Below are 18,342 nucleotides of genomic sequence, written 5' to 3'. Positions count from 1 at the left end.
CCTTTATATCATTATATTCCTCAGGCTTAGTATAAAATCTGGAACAAATTCATAATTAACAAATGTTTCTTGAAGAAAGCAATAAATGAGAGTAAATTTACTGGGTAACTTAATTTACATCTCCTTTTCTCCAAAAGGTCCTAAGTGGCTAACTATATGCTGATAATACCTAAAACCTCTATCTGCAGTTTGGCTCTCTCTCTCCTAAGCTTTTGTCATGTTGTAACAACTGTCAACTAAGTATCTTTCCTTAGATGTCCCAACTGCACCTCAAAATCAATTTAACCATAATTGAGCCCATTTTCTTCCTCAACCCCTTCATCTCAAATGCGCTCATTTTCTTATACTGTCATTTTTGGTGAACAAATCCAACAGCCAAAAATCACTCCCTTAGAAACCTCAGAATCATCCTAAATGCCTTTCTTTTCCTCATTTCTCACACCCAAACAGTTATGAAGTCCTGCTGATTTACTGAGATCTAAGATCTTCATATTGTGCCTCAGGTCCAAGCCCTTGTTTCTTCAAAACTGGGCTATGGTAACAGTTTATTAATACAACGGTCTCACTGCCTACAATTCTGAATCCCAACAATCTTTTTCATAATGCCAACAGTGATCTACCTGAAATGCAACATCACCATTTCACTCTTCTGCTTGGCACCCTATTGCCCATAGCAAAAAGTCTAATAAACTCCTTAGCCTGGCATAAAAGGTTTTCAGTGATCTGGCCCCTGCTGTCTCCCCCAGACACATTTCTCTCCTCATCCACTCTATCAAAGTATACCCTACAGTCATACTGAACTTCCTGCAGTTCCCTAAGTGCAGCCATACGATCTCATACATCTATGCTCAAGCAATTCACTCTGCCTGTAATGTTCTCCTACAACACAGTCATCTAGTGATCTTCCAAGCCTAAGGTCTAAGGTGATTCCTCTGTAAAGCTGTTATCTGATCCATGCCCCCAACCAAAAATTACTCCTGGAAAGAACTGATCAATTCTTCCTCCAAGTTTCCATCAATTTCATTAATGTCTACCATAGCATCTATTTATCACTTATATCATCTATTTATTACAATCTACTTCCTCCAATGAAACTATAAGCTCCTTGAAGGCAGGGATCATGTATGAATGATCTCTAGCATCCACAGTACCTAATACAATTGTAAGACACACTGAAGGGGTTAATGAAGGCTAAAAAATCCTTCTAATGGTTTTTAACCCTGTGGTAAAATCAGAGTTCACAATAACAAAATTTAATTTACAAAACAGTAGGTTGTCCCAAATAGCCACACAGAGGCAAAATCCACTAAATTACTTTCTTAACAGAAAATAGCTAATTAATGGGCATTATCCCCCAAATACACAAAACAAGCTATCATCAAATTATAACTAGTACTTACATGTTTTAAATAGTAAACATTGTTCCCAAAAAGCAAAGAAGCTTATTTTTAATACATTCTCACCTCACCATTCTGCACCTTTCTATTTCTTCTTTCTTACCCACAACCTCATGCTATCCTTAGATTACGTAAAGGAGCATCTTTCAGGGTCAGGCCTGTCCCAGCCCTATCATGCCCTGTAATGTCCCATGTTCCAAAATTAATCCATTCTCTCCCATTATTCAGTCACATCTCTCATTCTCTCAGGGGGGAAAATTCAGAGAGATGTTGAAGGCAAGAAAGCATTCTCCAGAAATCTAAGCACAGCACCAATATATGAATAAGCAATATGCTTAAAATTCCCAAAGATTATCTACATTTGAGAAAGAGGTAATTATAAATCCAAATAAATAATGGATTGGTATAATATGAAAGAAGACTTTTGAGGAGAAATTCCCCAATGGGTGAGGAAGAGAAGGAAGACAGAAGTTCATCTACTCAAGACTAACCAAGTTGTAACCAAGTTAGAATGGAATGAGCACAAATTTTAGCTCAATGATTTAATGCAAGCACTTATCAATATGAAATATGAGAATAACAACATCTACAACTCACATGAGCTATAAAGGAAAACACTTAATAAATGGTAGGTTCTATATAATTGAAAAGAACTTGGTATTCAACCCTAGAAAGGACGTAGAACCAAGAATTTGCAAGACTAAGCCTCTATCAGTTAACACTACTGGATTTTCTACAGACATCAAGAAATGCTGTACTTTTGAATCAGTTTTTCATACCTTTTCTAAATTTGTTGAGAAGGCCTCAGTGGATACATACATGGAAATGAGATCTTCTGAAACCTATATACTTTTCTTGGCTTAGGGTTCATTTGAGGTGAAAACTAAGGCTTCCTTTGTGTCTTAGAAGATACAGCAACCAATGAGGTTCTCTCAAAAAGACTTTTTAATTCTTATATAATATTTAGATAGATTACCGGAGGCATAAGTTATAAACATTTCCCAGTCAAAAGTCTGGTTGAGGGGCCGGCCCAGTGGCACAAGCAGTTAAGTGCATGAGCTCCACTGCAGCAGCCCGGGGTTCGCCGGTTCGGATCCCGGGCCCGCACCCATGCACCGCTTGTCAAGCCATGCTGTGGCGGCGTCCCATATAAAGCGGAGGAAGATGGGCATGGATATTAGCCCAGGGCCAGTCTTCTTCAGCAAAAAGAGGAGGATTGGCAGATGTTAGCTCAGTGCCGATCTTCCACACACACAAAAAAATAAAAGTCTGGTTGAGACTAGTTATTCTCTCTCATTTTAAGCAATCAAAATGAGAAAGGGCATGACAGTATATTTGAAAAACAAAACAATTTCTTTCCTATTATCACCACCTAATGAGGCACAGAGTATAATCAATTTCTAATTGATAATTAGGTATACTCTAAGCAATACCAAAGACATTTAAATTGTCCCTGTGTTTGCTACTAGGCTGACTTACTGGTAAATAAATGTGACTATCATTCAATCATCTATCTTTGATGTCAGCAATCTTCTTTCTTGGTTTTATTTTCTGTTTCAATGAGAAGCCCATTACTCATCTTTGTGGAGTTTTTTTTTTTTTCTTTCTCCTCTCTTACTCTACATTTAAACACCATAGGCTTGGGGAAGAAAATAAATACACATTTTTGCATTACAGAAAAGTTCTTTAGAAGCATATAGACTCTTCACTGACACACACTTATAACAACCTTAAATATTTTATTGTAGTTCTACTACAAAATAAGACAATGAAATGTCTCTCAATATGATTATAGTTGTCAAAATCTCCTTGTATTTGCAACACATTTTGTATGTATACCTATACATATTTGTTCTAAGAAAAATACTATTATATAACCTGCTTTTTCCACTCACTCATCTTCCCATATGAATAAATACATTTCCAGCACATCTCTTCTCAGTGCTTTGTAGTACTCCATTGTATAGGCATACTATTATTTAACCAATCCCATATTATTGATGACTTATTTCCAACATTTAGCAATTATAAAGAGCACAGTGATGAATAAACTTGTACATGTATGTTCACAACATGTCTGATTATTTTCTAATAATTTTCTAGAAGCAGAGTTTGAAATAAAGAGAATGAGAGAAAGGAGTGGGTAGAGGAAGGCGACAGAAAAAGGGGAGAAAAGAAAGAAACAAGGGAAAAAGAAGACAGAAAGAGAGGTGTGATAAGACATCAATTAAAAAAAAGATGTAAAACAGTATCTCTGAGTTTATCAGCAAAGTTGCTGTTCTATCATTTTCAGCAAATTCTAATTAAGTTTACCTAGGCTGAAACTTCCTTGCGATCTTAGGAAACTGAACTATTACAATTCCTTCTTTGGAAGCTTATTTTCTCTGCCTAGATATTTGTGGGATTTTTTTATCCTTAATTTTAAATAATATTGCTAGACTGAGACTTGTAAGAGTCTCTTTACACTGAGTTGTTTTCTTCCTGGAATATGGCAGTTTGCATACACAGGTGCTTTTTAGTGCAGTGGTTTTCTCTAATATGTCTGATTATTTCTTTGTTTGCAATTTTGAATTTTCAATTTTTTTGTTTTGTGTTTAGGAAAAAGCATTATACATATATTATACATATATTAGACGACTTTGTTTTTTGTCCTCCATACCTAGCTCTTCACTCTCATCCTTTTAGCTTCTTCTCATTACTCCCAGGTCTAGTAATAGACTGCCATCAATCTGGTTTTCCACAGCATAGTGCATTTTCCTCCATTTCTACAATTTAGTGGTCATTTGGAGGGTCACACCAAGGGTTGTTAACCCGATGTGAGGTTACCCTCACACTGCTTTAAAATATGTCTGTATGATCCAAGAATATTTTCATATATCAATGCTGATAGAGATTCTGAGGGCTTGAAAAAAGGAGGAAGGGAGAGTGATAAGGGGAATCAGGTAGGAAATGAACATAAAAGGAGTGGTTCCAAAAAAAGAAACTCAAATACTGTGATAACTTTTTTTAAAATGTAAACTTCAGGACTAAAATAAAAATTTAAATAAAATAAAAATGGAAAAACTGAGGAAAAGCAAACATTCTTGACATTTAATTTCCAAAGTCTTATTTTCATTTTCTTATATATATCTCCTGGAGAGCCAAATTATTAACAGCGACTATCCTAGACAAAATATTTGAGGACATTAATTTACTGAATCAACAAAACCTTTACATTGAGAAGTTTTAGTCAAGCAAACTACTGAGACATATCTTAATTAGAGAGAGATTACACAGAGCAGCATTAGACATGCATGAGTGACAAAATCAAACAAAGCTTCTTATTTGCTATTAATGAAAGATTATATAACTTAAATAAACGTTACAGACAGAAACTCCAGAGAGACCAAATTGGTAGAAATGATTTGGGGGAGCATTAAAAAAAGAAAAAAAGGGGGCCAGCCCAGGGGCACAGCAATAGCAGTTAAGTTCACACGTTCCTCTTTGGTGGCCCAGGGTTTGCCTGTTCAGATCCTGGGCGCGAACCTACTCACCGCTAATCAAGCCATGCTGAGGCGGCATCCCACACAGAAGAGCTACAACTCTACGACTATGATATACAACTATGTACTAGGGCTTTGGGGAGAAAAAATAGGAAGACTGGCAACAGATGTTAGCACAGGGCCAATCTTCCTCGAAAAAAGAGAAAGAAAAGCAAAAACCAATTTACCTAATCTGAGAGTTTGTCTTTAAAAAAAAGGGGGGAGGGCATATTCAATAATATAAAATTTTAAACTGCTTAGTATATATTCAGAAATATAATTTTAATTTAGTAATAAAACAGAAAAAGACTAACCTTTCCTAAAGACATTTTCATTCAAACCAAGAAAAACCAACTAAACAAAAAGAATTATAATGCTGATGATTTTGAAGGCCTAACTTTTTTTAGGGAAACCATATTTTTGCATATTAATCACCTAAAGAAGTGTGCTTTTTGAAATGTGAAAGAAAATTAAGAACTGAAAAAATATTCGTCTTAACTATTTCAAAAGGAAAATAACTCAGTGTAGACATAAGCACATATAAAAGTTTAAGACAGCACACTTTGGGACATTTGCTGACTCTAAGGGAAGCGTGTGCTACATATTACTAACAAAAGTACCTTTCCTTCTAATTTGCCATTCAAGAGTCTTCTCTGATAGTCATAGAAATGGGGGTTGGGGGTGGGAAAAAAGAATAAAATACTTTCACTTCATATATACAAACACACACATTCATTACCGCATTTAGGAAAAAAATACATTCTGATAATATGAGTTTAATTTCTGTCCATGTATCTTCTAGCAAAACAGTTGCAGACACAGAGTTAGCATTCATTATAAAATTTCTGTTCTCTAATCATTATACCTATTTCGGACACTGCCGTTTTTTTTTAAAGCTTAACTATTAACTATTAATTGTTAATTATTAACTGGTATCAAACATGCTACATCTTATTTCTATTCTTCAATATTACTAGAAGATGCATGTGGTTCCATTTTCAATTCTAAAAACATAAGCACATTAGAAATTACACATGAGCTTTTGCTTCTCACTGAATTAAACACATTCTCACTTATCATGTAAGAATTAACACTTAAGGAATAGAAGCATGAGGACCTAACTAAATAGATGAAACAAAATAATCAACTTCTTGCCAACCATAATACTTTTTATCTGATGTATAAAAGGTCAGAAATGCTGATTATGTTAATACGAGGCTAAGAGTAAGCATTAGAGAACATAACAGAAAATCCTAAAATTATTTGGAAAAAGAATCAAGCAATATTATAAAAAAATAAATAAGGGGCAATGTAGGACTAATCAACCCTATCAGATGGCATGTTAGGCACTATTCTATTATAAATTGAGAATGACTGATGGAATAAGATATGATAAAATGTTTGTTTTTCGTGAGGAAGATAAGCCCTGAGCTAACATACGATGCCAATCTTCCTCTCTTTCCCGAGGAAGACTGGCCCTGGGCTAACATCCGTGCCCATCTTCCTCCCCTTTATATGGGACCCCGCCACAGCGTGGCTTGACAAGCGGTGCATCCGTGCGCACCTGGGATCCGAACCTGTGAACCCTGGGCTGCCAAATTGGAGCATGCGCACTTAACCACTACACCACTGGCTGGCCCGATAAAATGTTTTTTAAATTACTTAGTAACCACTTTTCAACATCTGACTATCAATTCAAAGGGAGAAAATGAACATATAAAATACATACCTCATATTATACCCTAATAAATCTCAAGAAAAAACGTATGAAAAAATCAAATAATAAAATTTATAGAAAACAAAAGTACACCTATCCTAACTATAAAGGGGAGTTTCTATGTCTTTGTTTCCTACTTTTAGAACAACAACAAAAAATGCAAAGGAAAGATGAAAGGGAACAGTTACATAAAAATGGATCAAACTCAATAAACTAAAGAGAGCGAATACCCTGTCTCATTTACCTCAGTACTCCGCTGTACACTCACACCCAGCACAGGTAGAGTACATTTATGGCAATCTTGCCCAAGGAACAAGAGCCATAAAAGACCATACTCTAACCCAGCAAGTTCAGTCTTAGAGTTTATTTTAAATAATTCTGCATACATAACAAACACTCAGTGAATTTTGCAGGGATTAATAAAAAATAAAAGAAAAATCTATGCAGCAAAATTTAAAGGTAAATATCCCCAAACTCAAAAACCTTTAAACAAATGACACATTATTAAAATGCTAGGCAGGAAGACAACAGAGATGTATAGAAAATGCATATAAAATGATGATGAGAGACTATAAAAACAAAAATTATGACAATTACACAATAATTATACACTTATAAAAGAAGCCATTGACATATACAATCAGGTATTTTTAGGTAACGACGTCTTATTTGTAATTTCCTATAAGATGACATTTTAATAAGATTGTTTTCATTTCAATTTTTAAATGATTTGAAAATACTATAAAATACTAAGATAAAAAGCAAGTGAGAGGATTTTTAAAAGATTAGGAATACAAGTATAATAAAAGGTAGCCTATCCAGAATCCTTGGGTTGAATTTCGAATTTTTCAAATGGCTTAAATCATTAAAACTTTACTTTAAAATTTTATTAAAGATCTTAGAAAGACAGAAGAAATACACATGAATCTACCAGACTTCTTAAGCAGAACACATAATAAAATGATCTTTTGCATGATGGACTCAGGTATGCCATTATGAACACACAGTGAACACACATCCTCGAGATGCACTGAAATGTACAGAGCAGTATTTTCCTTTATCACTGTTCCTTGGTTGTTTCTTCGTCTGTCAAGTATTTTGCCCTTTTTTTCCCATAAACAGTGCCGTTTTGGGCCGGCCCCATGGCTTAGCGGTTAAGTGCGCACGCTCTGCTGCTGGCCGCCCAGGTTTGGATCCCGGGCCACACGGACTCACCGCTTCTCTGGCCATGCTGAGGCCACGTGCCACATACAGCAGCTAGAAGGATGTGCAGCTATGACACACAACTATCTACTGGGGCTTTGGGGGGAAAAATAAATAAATAAAATCTTTAAACAGTGCCATTTTTTTCTATGGAAGCCCTTCTCTCTCTTTTTGTAACTTGTTACTTGTAAACAGTTGTGGTTAAGGGTGCAGGTCAGGACGGCCACATTACACCAAAAGGCACTCATATTCCAACTCTGCTAAACACAAGCTCTAAACCTCAGTTTCTTTTTTTTTTTAATTTTTATTTATTTATTTTTTCCCCAAAGCCCCAGTAGATAGTTCTATGTCATAGCTGCACATCCTTCTAGTTGCTGTATGTGGGATGCGGCCTCAGCATGGCCGGAGAAGCAGTGCGTCGGTGTGTGCCCGGGGTTCCGAACCCGGGCCGCCAGTAGCGGAGCGCGAGCACTTAATCACTAAGCCACGGGGCCGGCCCTAAATCTCAGTTTCTTCATTTGCAAAATGCGGATAATAATGGCACCTAAGCACATAGGGTTGTTTTGAGGACTAATTGAGATAAAGCCAAGGAAGTACTTAATTGGCACAGAACTTGACATACAGTAAACACTCAATAAATGTTACCTATTTCTTTTCCTCCTACTATTGCCTTAGAAATTCAATAGCTCAATTTTTTGAAGAATGTATCTGTTTATATGTGTGTGTGCTCACGTGCATGTGCATGTGTGTGTTGTGGAATAAAGTCTGGAAAAAAATACTTCAAAAAGTTAACAGTATTTCAATGAGATAACACTTCATACTAACTAGGATGGTTAAAATAAAAAGACAATTAACAAATGTTGGCTTGCAAGGATGTATAACAAGCCCTCATCTGTTGCTGATGGGAATGGAAAATGGTGCTACCACTTTGGAAAACAACTTAGCAGTTTCTTAAAAAGTTAAACATAAATTTATCATATGACCCAGCAATTCCAGTCCTAGGTATCTACCCAAAAGAAATAAAAATTTAGGAGCCAGCTCTGATGGCCTATTGGTTAAAATTCGGCACTCTCCACTTTGGCAGCCTGGGTTCAGTTCCCAGTCACGGAACCACACCACCCATCTATCAGTAGCCATGCTGTGGCGGCGGCGCACATAGAAGAACTAGAAGGACTTACCACTATGTACTGGGGCTTTGGGGAGGAAAAAAAAGCAAAGAAGATCAGCAAGAGATGTTAGCTTAGGGCGAATCTTTCCCAGCAAAAAAAAAAAATGAAAAAGAAAAATTTAGGTCCACATAAAGACACAGAGATATTCATAACAGCATTATTCATTCAACCCAAATGTCCATCAACTGGTGAATAGATAAGCAAAATGTGGTACATCCACAATATGGAATACTATTCAGCAACAACAAGAAATGAAATATTGATACGACATGAATGAACCTCAAAAACATTATATTGAGTGAAAGAAGCCAGACACAAAAGACAACATATGTATGACTGCACTTACATAAAATGTACAGAAAAGGCAAATCTAGAGATAGAAAGTAGATTCACAGACACCTGGAGCTGGGGGTGGCAACGTGGATTAAATGTAAATGGGCACTAGGGATCTTACTTCATTGACGGAAATGCTCTAAATTGGATTATGCTGATGGTTGCACAACTCAACAAATTTACCAAAAATCATTACATTTAAAATGGGCAGGGCCGGCTCCGTGGCTTAGCGGTTAAGTGCGCGCGCTCTGATGCTGGCGGCCCGGGTTCGGATCCCGGGCGCGCCCCAAGGCACCACATCTCCGTCCAACCCGAGGCCGAGTCCCGCGTACAGCAACTAGAAGGATGTGAACCTACGACATACAACTATCTACTGGGGCTTTGGGGGGAAAAAATGAATAAATAAAATCTTTAAAATGGGCAGATTTTATAGTACACAAATTACACCTCAATAAAGTTGTTTTTCATAAAGTTAAGAACAGTTATCTCCAGCTAATAGTGCCATGGATGACATTCTTCCCCCAGTTTTACTTTTTAAAACGCTTTGAAGGATTTATTTATAAAAAAATAAAAAGTAAACTGCCAAATTTATTGGACTTATGTGTAATTAAAAGTAAACAGAGGGCTGGCCCAGTGGTGTAGTGGTTAAGTTTGTGCACTCCCCTTCAGTAACCCAGGGTTCGTGGGTTCAGATCCCAGGTGCAGACCTACACGCTGCTCATCAAGCCATGCTGTGGCAGCATCCCACATAAAAAAAACAGACGAAGATTGGCAACAGATGTTAGCTCAGGGCCAATCTTCCTCGCCAAAAAAAAAAAAAAAGTAAGACTCAGTAAAGGCATAGGGACTCTCCTCTGAATAAAGTGACTGGCTTTTATGAAATCTACTTTGCTTATATTTTTATTGATTATTTCATGTTTTAGGAAGGTTCTGGATTGATCAGGGTAGTTAGCTGATTAAGTGAAGTCTCACTGTATACCTTTCCGGATTCAAAGTTGAAGGAAAAAAATTAACTGTCTCACAGTTCTTTAAAGATACTGCCAGAGGTAACATTGTGATAAGAATTTTTTTTTTTTTTTGCTGAGGAAGATTCACTCTGAGTAACATTTGTTGCCAATCTTCCTCTTTTTACTTGAGGAAGATTCACCCTGAGCTACCATCTGTGCCAGTCTTCCTCTATTTTGTATGTGGATCACCGCCACAGCATGGCCACCAATGAGTGGTCCAGGTCCACGCTGGGAACTGAACCCAGGCCGCCAAACTGGAGCATGACAAACTTAATCACTAGGCCATGCGGCACGCCCAGTGGTATGAAATATTTTAAAGACTGTTTTCCACAACCTTTCCTAAACAAAAAGGTAACACAGGCTATATAGACTAATTTAGTTATATCAAATCTAAATCTAAGCCAAACAAAAATACCAAAAGTAGAACACAAAACTTTTAAATAGTTGGGCCCAGGATTCCTTTTTAAGAAGTTTTTCAAGAGACACACACACACTAAAGTCTCAGAATAATTGCTTTCTAGATTCACGAGAGAGAGACTAGCCAAAGACAGCACTGATTGTTTAAACATTTATATGGTATACTCTATAAATGAAAGCTCAAATAAATCAAACTGGGTCTGATAAGTTAGGAAAAAGGGAACTTATATTAGTTTTCTAGGGCTGCCTTAACAAATTACCACAAACCTGGTGGCTTAAACAACAGAAATTTGCTCTCTCACAGTTCTGGAGGCCAGTCTGAATTCAAGGTGTCGGCTGAAGCATACTACCGCTGAAGGCTCCAGGGAAGAATCTTTCCTCGCCTCTTCCTAGCTTCTGGTGACTCTTGGTGTTCAGTGGCTTATAACAACATAACTCCAATTTCCGCCTCCACTTCACATGCCCTTCTTCTTTTGTGTGTCTCTGTGTGCCTTCCTCTACTTTACAATAACACCAGTCATTGGATTTAGGACTCACACTAGATCCAAGATGATTTCATCTCAAGATCCTTAACTAAGTACATCTGCAAAGATCCTAATCCAGCAAGGGGGCAGGACTAGTTGTTTGTTATAATTAAAACTACGTGAAAGGCTCATTCTCTTAGGGAAAAAACTCACTGAAAAAAAACCTGACAACTCAAATTTGAAATTGTTTTGTGCATTCTCAGCAGAAATATCCTATTTTTTTTTTTTTAGGGAAGAAGATTGACTCCTGAGCTAACATCCGTTGCCAATCTTCCACTTTTTGCTGAGGAAGATAAGCCCTGAGCTAACGTCTGTGCCCATCTTCCTCTATTTTGTATATGGGATGCCACCACAGGATGGCTTGATGAGCGGTGCATAGGTCCACGCCCAGGATCCAAACCAGCAAACCCAGCCCACCGAAGTGGAGCATGCGAACTTGACCACTACGCCACCAGGTCGGCCCCGAAATATCCTATGTTTTAAGTGTGTCCTTTTCTCAGTAGAAAATATCCTATCATACCATCAAGAAATTCTATCATTAAAAAATTCTAGGGGCTGGCCCCATGGCCTAGTGGTTAAGTTCGGCACGCTCCACTTTGGTGGCCTGGGTTTGGTTCCTAGGCACGGACCTACACCACTCCTTGGATATAAAGGGTTGGATGAAAATGTTTTACTACATAAACTTATTTCCCAAAGACTGTTTCTCTCCCAGTATTCCCTATTATGATAAATGCTATCTTCAAACATCCTGAAGCTCTGGCTACAAGATTGGCGTCATACAACCAACTCATAAGTAAATTATGTGAACTCCTTTAAAATATATTACAAACGCAACCAATTCTCACTCCCTCCACTACCACCAGCCTAGTGTAAATCGCCATCATCTCTGGCCAAAGTGAGCCTTTTAAAATGTAAATCTGCTATGTCATTCCCTTGTACAGAACTCCAGTGGCTTCCATCACAGATAGAATAATATCCAAAGTCACCCTCCTCTCCTACCAATACCCTTCTCTCACTCCCCCAGCCACAAAAGCCTCCTTTCATCCTGGAATGTACCAAGCACACACCTGTCTTGTTGTTCCCTGTTTCTGTTTCATCCAGGTATCTGAAAGGATGAATCTCTGTCACTTCTCTGCTGAAATGTCACCTCATAAGAGAGGCTTTTCCTGACAACACTATCTAAAGTCACACTCCCAGTCATTCTCCCTTTACCCTTCTAAAATATTTCTTCAGATAATAACAATCTGACAATATAATATATATTAGTTTGTTTTTTACTGTCAGCCTCAACCCAAAAGAATGTAGGTTCCATGAAAGCATGCTTGGTTCACTGCTGGATGCCCAGCACTGGAACAGCATCTGACACACACTAGTTCAACAAATATCTGAATGAAGAATATATCTAATTTTGAATGACAATAATAATTTATTCATGTATTTTCCCTTTTCAAATATCCCCTTCTCCATTTTGTGAGGAATATTATGACAAATATTTCCCCAAATTATTTCCTATTCACAATAAATTTTTGTTGTGCTTTGAAAAAACAATTCCCAACAGAAGTTTCTCTACAAGTTAAACATGAGGAGAGTCAAATCAGTTGCCTGCCATTAGATGGGGTGGGAAAGAAAGAGCTAGTAAGCAAACAGTCCTCTGATCTTGATACCACTCTTTCCAACTGCTCCTTATTTCTGAACTACTTCTCCTTCCCACACTGTCAACAGGACTCCTGCTTTCCCAAAAGACATGACTCTTCTGCAGAATGGTCTCATCAGTCGTTGGGCTATTGTATCTACTATACCTTTCTTTCTCTTAAACAGTGTCCCAAAGTAAATTCCAAGGAACACTGTCTCCCAGGAGTGTTAACAGATACTAAAAAGGGTCAAATAAATTTAGGAAAAACTTCATTAAACAAAACCAAGCAGTTTTTTTCCTTAGAGGACTTTTCAGAATCTTTATGTTAATTCCATTGTAAACCTCCACAATGGAAAGAGTATACACTGTAACCCAAACTTATTTTTTTCAACTCAAACTTAATAGAATCTTTCTTTCAGTCATTTCATTCATTACGCTCTTTTTTCCTAGCTATCTCAAAAATTCTGGCAGCCTGGCTTACTGAAAACACCTTTACTTTAGACATGAGTGAAGGTTTAAAAGGAGACTTGCTAATGGATTTAAATTATAATTAAAATGTTCACTGCCTGCAGGGTATTATTTAGGAATAAGTCATTACTTTTCATAAATGTGAAGAGTGACAAAAATTAATAAAATTACCAAAAGTAGCATAAAACCTGGGCCAAAAGCACTCAAGTAATTTCCCCTCCACCTATATATTCCTTCTTTTATAACACTGCTAACCAAAATAAGGGTGGGATTAGAGGGGCAGAAGGAAGCAAGTTCTGTAAACTTTTGGCCTAAATATTACATTTGCATTTCTGGGGGAGACTATAATTACAGGTAACAGACTCTTATATAAGAAAATTAAATCAGTAAGATCACTTTAAAAATATGATGAACAACACAAATTCACACCCTGTCTGATGCAAAAATTACTTCTCTAACCAATTCCTCTTTTTCTCCATCATTCTCCCATCTCTCTGCAGGGAACCCACCCTTATATCTGCCTCTTCATGCCTCCCTTGCCTCTAAAACCTTCTTCTGGTCACCCCTTTCATTCCTATTCCAGTCACCTCTTTCACTTCTATTCTGTATCAGTGCCAGCCAGCCTCCATCCTTGAACTCGTTCATCCTAATATTTGCAGAGTATCTTCATAGATATCTGATGTTAGAAGCAGAAGTTGAACTAGGCACAGCCCTAACATCAAAGAAACTCCTAAAACTTAGAGGCCTGATTGGAATATGGCTCAACTGCACCTCCTCCAAGATAAACAATGCTACCTTCAAGCCCAATCCCGCAACAATCCTAAATTCTTCGAAACTAAAAATAGCTCAGCTGTTGTCTCAGCTGCCAGCAGATGGCCAGACTATTTTTAATTCAGGATTCTAGAGAGCAGGAATGGATCAAGCTAAGCTAGGGCAGCCTAGAAGCTCCGCAAAGTTCAGTGTTCACTGCAGAGAGCCGTAGTGGGGCAGGTACCAAGAGAGGGCAACCTAGAGCAGTTCCTGGGCCTGTGGGCTTCACACTGATTTTAACAATGTAAGTGAGGGGTTTGTTTGTTTCCTTCTTTTCTTAACCATTCTTTACTTCGAAAGAAAGTCTGACACGTAAGAAAACTTGATATGTTTTAAATAATCTGCATAACTTTTAAAAGTTTTATTATTTATTTTTCTTTTCATGAAAATAAAAGTTCCTCTATGTAGTATCTTTAAGAATGGATTTTGTTTTAATGAAAATCTCCATTAATCTAGGTAAGGTTTCCAAAAATTATACTTTAACAAAAAAAAATACAGTTTTCTTAAGGATATGTGATGAAACTGTAATTTAATGAGTATTTTTTTTTTTACAGAAAATCTATTTATAATTAGACTGAATTAATTTTGAATACCACTGCTCTGAAATCTACTCACATGACAATAAAATGATTTTAAAACAAAGAAGGATTAAAAGTCTGACATACTATATATTTTCTTCTTTACTGTCCATTTCCCTTCAGCTCCATGGTAGGTGCTCAATAAATATCTGAAGGGGAGAATGAATGCAGGCAGGCATATTTAGAAGGGTTACTTAGAAAGTGTACTTAGAAGGACTATAACACCACCCATCTCTGTACCTCCACCATCCAATTCCTATCCACTCACAACCTACAGATTAGGGATGACCAAACCAGGCCACTCCAGTTTACTTTCTCCTCCTGCTTGATGGCTACATAGGTTATCAAGAGCCCCAAGTGGGCGTGGCCCAGGTCTCAACAGTGAAGAGGAAAGGGGAGGTGTGTAATAGTTTCCAGGTACAACACATATTGAGGAATACCATCTTACTGCAAGACATTGTGCTTTCTGCAAAGATGAAATGAGTTATCTCTATCAACTTATGTTTGGGTGATAACACAGATGGACGACCGGAAGGGAAGAAATAAAGTTCACCAGAGATTAACTACCGTGAGATTGCTCAGTGCAATTTTGTAGAAGGCTAAACGTAACTTTTATGAAATGTGAGAAAAGGCCTTATACATCTGAAGTAAAGAAAGCACTCCAGTGCCCAGCCCCCGCCTGGGTAGTCACATTCCTCATACTAAGCTTCTGCTAACAATATGGAAGAAGCAAAAAAGTAAAAACTGGCAAAATCTGGAATAGAGAATCCTAGTAAGCCAGCACACACACTACCAAGTAGTTCTTATGTCTCAAAATGCCAAGGACCAAGCTATAGGCCCTCTAAAAGGGCCAATCAAGAGGGCAGGAATACTAAATGCACAAGTTAACAGAACAGTGTATTCATATTCATGGCACATTAGAGGGAATGTAACTTTACAATCATGAAATTCAATATCCTAATTTTACAGAGAAGGAAACTAAGGCCCAGACACTTGACTATATTGTAAAGTAATAGAACTGGGATTTAAACCTAAGATCCCAGACTCTCCTTCCAGTGAGCTTTCCATTAAAACAAACTTACTTATATTAGCATTTTGGAGAGGAAAAATATACATACACAACACACTCCATTTCTTCACTCTAATACTTATAATTTAGTATATTAAAAATATACTCTAACATGGAAAATCTGGCCTCAATCTCTTAAATTCTTTAATTTCTTTAATCTGCAAGTTATTCATAAATTCTTTAATCTGCAAGTTATTCATAAACCTATACATAACAATTCTTTAAAAAAGTCTAAAATAAAATCACTCCCTCTCTCATCGTGCCCCAATTTAATAATTATTCGTGTCAGGAACCAGACATAAATCAATTTTTACCATTGTTAAATGTCTTCTCACACACCCGGAGGTCTTTTGTTAGCTACAAGAACAACAAATGGTAAACTTCTGATCCACGAGGGGCCAAAAAACTGAACTTTACTACAGATTCAAAATTTTTAAATGAAATTTTTTCCATGTTTTTCATATCACCACATTTAAGGATTCAAAAAATAAAGGAAAAAACAGCATAGCTTATTATAGCAAGCTAAAAAGGAGCCTACTTATTTTAATAATTAAAAGGCAAAGTTACTTTCAAGCTGTCTTGACCCTCTACTTTAGCATATATTTAAGTTATTCTGGATTTTTTCACCCTCAAGAACGCTTTTTTTTCCAAAACCCATTTAACAAGGTTCATTTTCTCATCAATTTGATCAAGTCTATTTCCAGAGCTATAAAATAAAACGTAAGCATTAGGAATTCATCTTCGTGTTAAATGTCCTAGTCTCTCCTTAAACGATTTCATCTTTGATGGATGCAATAGATCTGTCAGCGTTCCCCCCTGAACAATTCCTCCGCTGGCGTCCTCGCTGTAGGTATTGTTTAGACTGACCCTGCTCCGGGCTTCATTACACCAGATCTCTTCCGTCTGAACTACAAATCACAATTCAAGCTTGAGAGCAGCTGCCCCTGTCCAGACATGTGGCTGGTGGGTGTCACTGTCTTTTTCATTTTCCCCATTTAAACCCTCCTTTCCTTGTCACTAAAACCAGCTTATCTAAAGGTCCCTTCCTTCCCCGCTTTTATATCGCAACCCCCACCCCTTAACCTCTGGTCTTGTTCTTCCAGGTCAGCCCAGTCAGATACAACATTACTCTATGTTTTTCCTGTGGCGGAGGCGGAGAGATGTCAGAACCGGCTACACCTCTCGCAAAGCCCTTCTCAAGACTGTCAACAACGGAACAACTTCAGCCTGTCTTCCCAAAGTGCCACGCCAAACAATAAAGTTATTGAAATTACGACTCGGAACCCTTCCCACGCCCAGTCGCGACAAATCAGCTCCACCTCAATTTCCAAGCTAATAAACAAGAGCTCATCTTCTGCTTCATCACAAAGGCTGGTATCCCGCCCGCACCGCACGGTCCACCGACAAAATAACCTCCCACTCTCCAGTCGAGTCCAAGCCCAGCTCACTGCCCTTGCTCCTCCGCCCCACATCCAGCCGAGTTGCTGTCAACTCCAGCCGGGCAGCAGGGAGCTCGGCGAGGGCTCCCTGAGGTCAGCGGCGCCGGCCTAGGGCGAACCCCCAGGCGACCCCACCTCGCGCGGGGCCGCCGCGCCGGCCGCCACCCCCACCCCCACCCCCGCCCGGCCTCTTCCCCGCTCACCTAACGCCACCTCACACGCTTTGCGCAGCTGGGAGTGATGCGCCTTCTTCACTTCCTTGTCGGCCAGAATCTTCTCCAGGGCCCGGGTCAGGAACATGTTCTTCGTCTTCTTGCCCTCATACATGGACGCAGAGGAGGAGGCAGCGGCCCGTCCGACCGCGGCTCCCAGCGGCTGGAGGGGGGGCGGAGGGGGAGGAAGAGCGGAGAGAAAGGAGAGGGGGTGGAGGTGGGGGAGAGGAGGCGTGGAGGGCAGCGGCAGAATCAGGAAGGGGCGGGCGAGCGGGACCAGCCGCGGTGCAGGCGAGGGGCGCCGGGGTCTTCACCGCCCCCCGAGAGGCCGCCCCTGGAGGGCCGCGCCCGTCGGACCTCCGCTTCTCCAGGCCCGGGGGTCGCTGCCCGGCCACCCCCCTCACTCGCCCCTCCGGCCCGGGGGCGGCGAGGGAGCCCAGCCTTGGCGGCCGTGTGCCGGGGGCCGAGGGCCGAGGCGGCTCAGAGGCCCGGCGAGAGCAGGGCTGCCCTGGCTACTGTGGGGATTAGCACCCGCCGCGGCAGTGGACTGGCCTCCATCACCGCCGACCTGCCCCGGCCGCCATGTTGGGAGGAAACGACGCGTCACGCAGCGGCCGAACGGCTGCAGAGGAGGAAGCGGCGGCGACGGCGCTGCCTGCCCAGAGCTGCCGCGGCGCCGGGAGGCAGGGGGCGGAGGGCGGCGCGGGAGGAGCGGCCCGAGCCGCAGCGCTACGGCGGCCCGGCGGGGCCTCGCCGCCTCCCGCGTTCGCCTGCAGGGCGGCGTGGGGCGTGGCGGGCGTCCTGCGGCGCCGCGCCGGGCGCCGGTCTACTTGCGGCGGTTCGGC

At 39.7% G+C, this 18,342-nt stretch overlaps 1 protein-coding gene across 2 annotated transcripts in view; it reads right to left on the bottom strand.

The window, feature by feature from the left end:
- ARFGEF1 (ARF guanine nucleotide exchange factor 1) overlaps positions 1 to 17,950 on the bottom strand; it is a 153,729-nt gene extending 135,779 nt beyond the window's left edge. For both annotated transcript variants that reach the window (XM_087420482.1, XM_004436259.3), the window contains exon 1: positions 17,489 to 17,950. In XM_087420482.1, coding sequence (XP_087276608.1) covers positions 17,489 to 17,612 — 124 coding nt within the window. In that variant the 5' untranslated portion in view covers positions 17,613 to 17,950. The remainder of the gene's footprint in view (positions 1 to 17,488) is intronic.
- Positions 17,951 to 18,342: the final 392 nt, after the last annotated feature.

This window comes from Ceratotherium simum, chromosome 31 (assembly GCF_057802395.1).
Source record: "Ceratotherium simum simum isolate JZ-2026a chromosome 31, ASM5780239v1, whole genome shotgun sequence".
Lineage (NCBI taxonomy): Eukaryota > Metazoa > Chordata > Mammalia > Perissodactyla > Rhinocerotidae > Ceratotherium > Ceratotherium simum.
The sequence above is the reverse complement of the archived record's forward strand: the minus strand, read 5'-3'. Positions and strand labels throughout refer to the sequence as shown.